This window comes from Mandrillus leucophaeus, unplaced genomic scaffold, assembly GCF_000951045.1.
Source record: "Mandrillus leucophaeus isolate KB7577 unplaced genomic scaffold, Mleu.le_1.0 Scaffold137, whole genome shotgun sequence".
Classification (NCBI taxonomy): domain Eukaryota; kingdom Metazoa; phylum Chordata; class Mammalia; order Primates; family Cercopithecidae; genus Mandrillus; species Mandrillus leucophaeus.
Window position 1 is genome coordinate 1,189,939 of NW_012101332.1, and position 2,366 is coordinate 1,192,304.

Consider the following 2,366-nt stretch of genomic DNA (forward strand, 5'->3'; position numbering starts at 1 on the left):
GCAGGACACGTGGCACGCCCAGTGACTTCCCCAGGGCAGCACCTCCTGGCCCCTGAAGACGTAGTCAGCTGCTGTCTGGACCTCAGCGTGCCGTCCATCTCCTTCCGCATCAATGGCTGCCCTGTGCAGGGCGTCTTTGAGTCCTTCAACCTGGACGGGCTTTTCTTCCCTGTTGTCAGCTTCTCGGCTGGTGTCAAGTGAGAACTCGCCCCCGCCCCTTGGCCAGTCCTCAGTCCTAGGACTGACCCGGGACAGCTTCCCAGTCATTCCATGGCCTCCCAGCAGGAGGCTGGGACACTGCAGTCTGCCATCAAGACTGACCAGTGGCCACAACCCTTACTTGAAGGTCCCAGGGACCTCCACGTGACCCCAGACTCTTTCCAATGACTTCAGATTCTCCCTAACCCCATGTCCTTCTAGTAACCTCTGAGATAGTGATCTCAGACTCTCCTAGTGGTCTCTCGACAACCCAATATTCTTCCAGTGACCTGCCAACGACCTCAGACTTTCCCAATAACTCCAGAATCTGATGATGATCGCATGACTCCAGACCCTCCTTGACTCCCCAGTGACCTCAGACTCTCCCAATGACTCCAGAATCTGATAATGATCTAATGACTCCAGACCCTCCTTAACCCCCTAATGACCTCAGACTCTTCCAATGACACCAGGCTCTCTCAATAATCTCTTAACAATGCCAGCATCTCCCAATGACCTTTCAATAGACCCAGACTTGCCCAGTGACCCTGCTCCCAAATAACCCCAGTTATTCCAAAGTTGCCTCAATAAGCCAGTCCTTTCCCAATCACCCCAAGCTCTCTGAATGTCCATTCAGTGGTGTTTACGTTTATCTCATAATTATAACAGATGCTCAGTGACTTCTCAATGACCTTCTTCTTGATGTCCCCAAACCTTCCAATGTCCCCAAATGCTCTGTTGACCTGGGGTCTCCTCTGAAGGACTGTTCCATGACCTTGCAGTCATCTGAACTCTTCTGGATTAACCGCAGACCCTCCCACTCTGAACTCCCTGGCTCTTAGTTCCCTTATGATATTCCTTTGACTCTAGACTTTCTTGTATGATTTCTAAATGGTCTCCAGGAGACTATGACTGCCCGGTGACCTCAGGTCTCCCCAGAACTTTCCACTGATCCCAGGACTGCTTCCATGTCCCCCACTGACCACAGAGTGTCCCCTCTGTGATACCTCCCCTCAATGATCCACATTGTCCTTCCCCAGGGTGCGGTTCCTCCTTGGTGGCCGCCATGGCGAATTCAAGTTCCTGCCCCCACCTGGCTATGCCCCATGCCATGAGGCTGTGCTCCCTCGAGAGCGACTCCATCTTGAACCCATCAAGGAGTATCGACGGGAGGGGCCCCGGGGGCCTCACCTGGTGGGCCCCAGTCGCTGCCTCTCACACACCGACTTTGTGCCCTGCCCTGTGGACACCGTTCAGGTACTGCCTGCCCTGCAAATGTTTTCTGGTGAGGCAGGGTCTCTTAGGAGTCAGAGAGAGGGCTGGGTGCCATCGTTCACGCCTATAATCCCAGCATTTTGGATGGCCAGGCACGGTGGCTTATGCCTGTAATCCCAGCACTTTGGGAGGCTGAGGCAGGCGGATCACCTGAGGTCAGGAGTTCAAGACCAGCCTGGCCAACATGGTGAAACCCACTCTCTACTAAAAATACAAAAAATTAGCTGGGCGTGGTGGTGGGTGCCTGTAATCTCAGCTACTCAGGAGGCTGAGGCAGGAGAGTCGCTTGAACCTGGGAGGTGGAGGTTGCAGTGAGCCGAGATCATGCCACTGCACTCCAGCCTGGGCAACAAGAGTGAAACTCCATCTCAAAACAAAACAAAACAAAAAACAAAAATTAGCATGGTGGCAGGTGCCTGTAATCCCAGCTACTCTGGAGACTGAGGCAAGAGAATTGCTTGAACCTGGGAGGCAGAGGTTACAAAGAGCCAAGATCACGCCACTACACTCCAGCCTGAGAAACAGAATGAGACTCCATCTCAAAACAAACAAATAAACAAACAAAAACAACCAACATTTTGGGAAGCCAAAATGGGGGCCTCACACTCGCCCAAAATTTCGAGACTAGTCTGAGTAACAAAGTGAGACCCCATCTTTACAGAAAAAAAGTTTTAATATTTAAAAATTTAAACAATTTTTTAAAAGGAGTAAGAGCGTTGGGGAGCTGCCCTAGAAGCTGGGAACGTTGTTGTTTAACAGATGGAGAAACCCAGCACAGGGAGGCAAAGGATTCTGTCAATGCAGAATCGCAGTCTCAGGGAGTCCTCACCACTGCCCCTCAAAGAAAAGGTGGCTCACAGCCGGGCGCGGTGGCTCAAGCCTGTAATCCCAGC

The 2,366-nt window shown here is 52.0% G+C and overlaps 1 protein-coding gene across 1 annotated transcript in view; it reads left to right on the plus strand.

Annotated features, from left to right (window-relative positions):
* Positions 1 to 2,366, plus strand: part of RYR1 (ryanodine receptor 1 (skeletal)) — a 179,040-nt gene that overhangs the window by 30,899 nt on the left and 145,775 nt on the right. The window contains exons 18-19 of the mRNA XM_011973401.1: positions 5 to 197; positions 1,239 to 1,493. Of these exons, the coding sequence (XP_011828791.1) occupies positions 5 to 197; positions 1,239 to 1,493 (448 nt within the window). The remainder of the gene's footprint in view (positions 1 to 4; positions 198 to 1,238; positions 1,494 to 2,366) is intronic.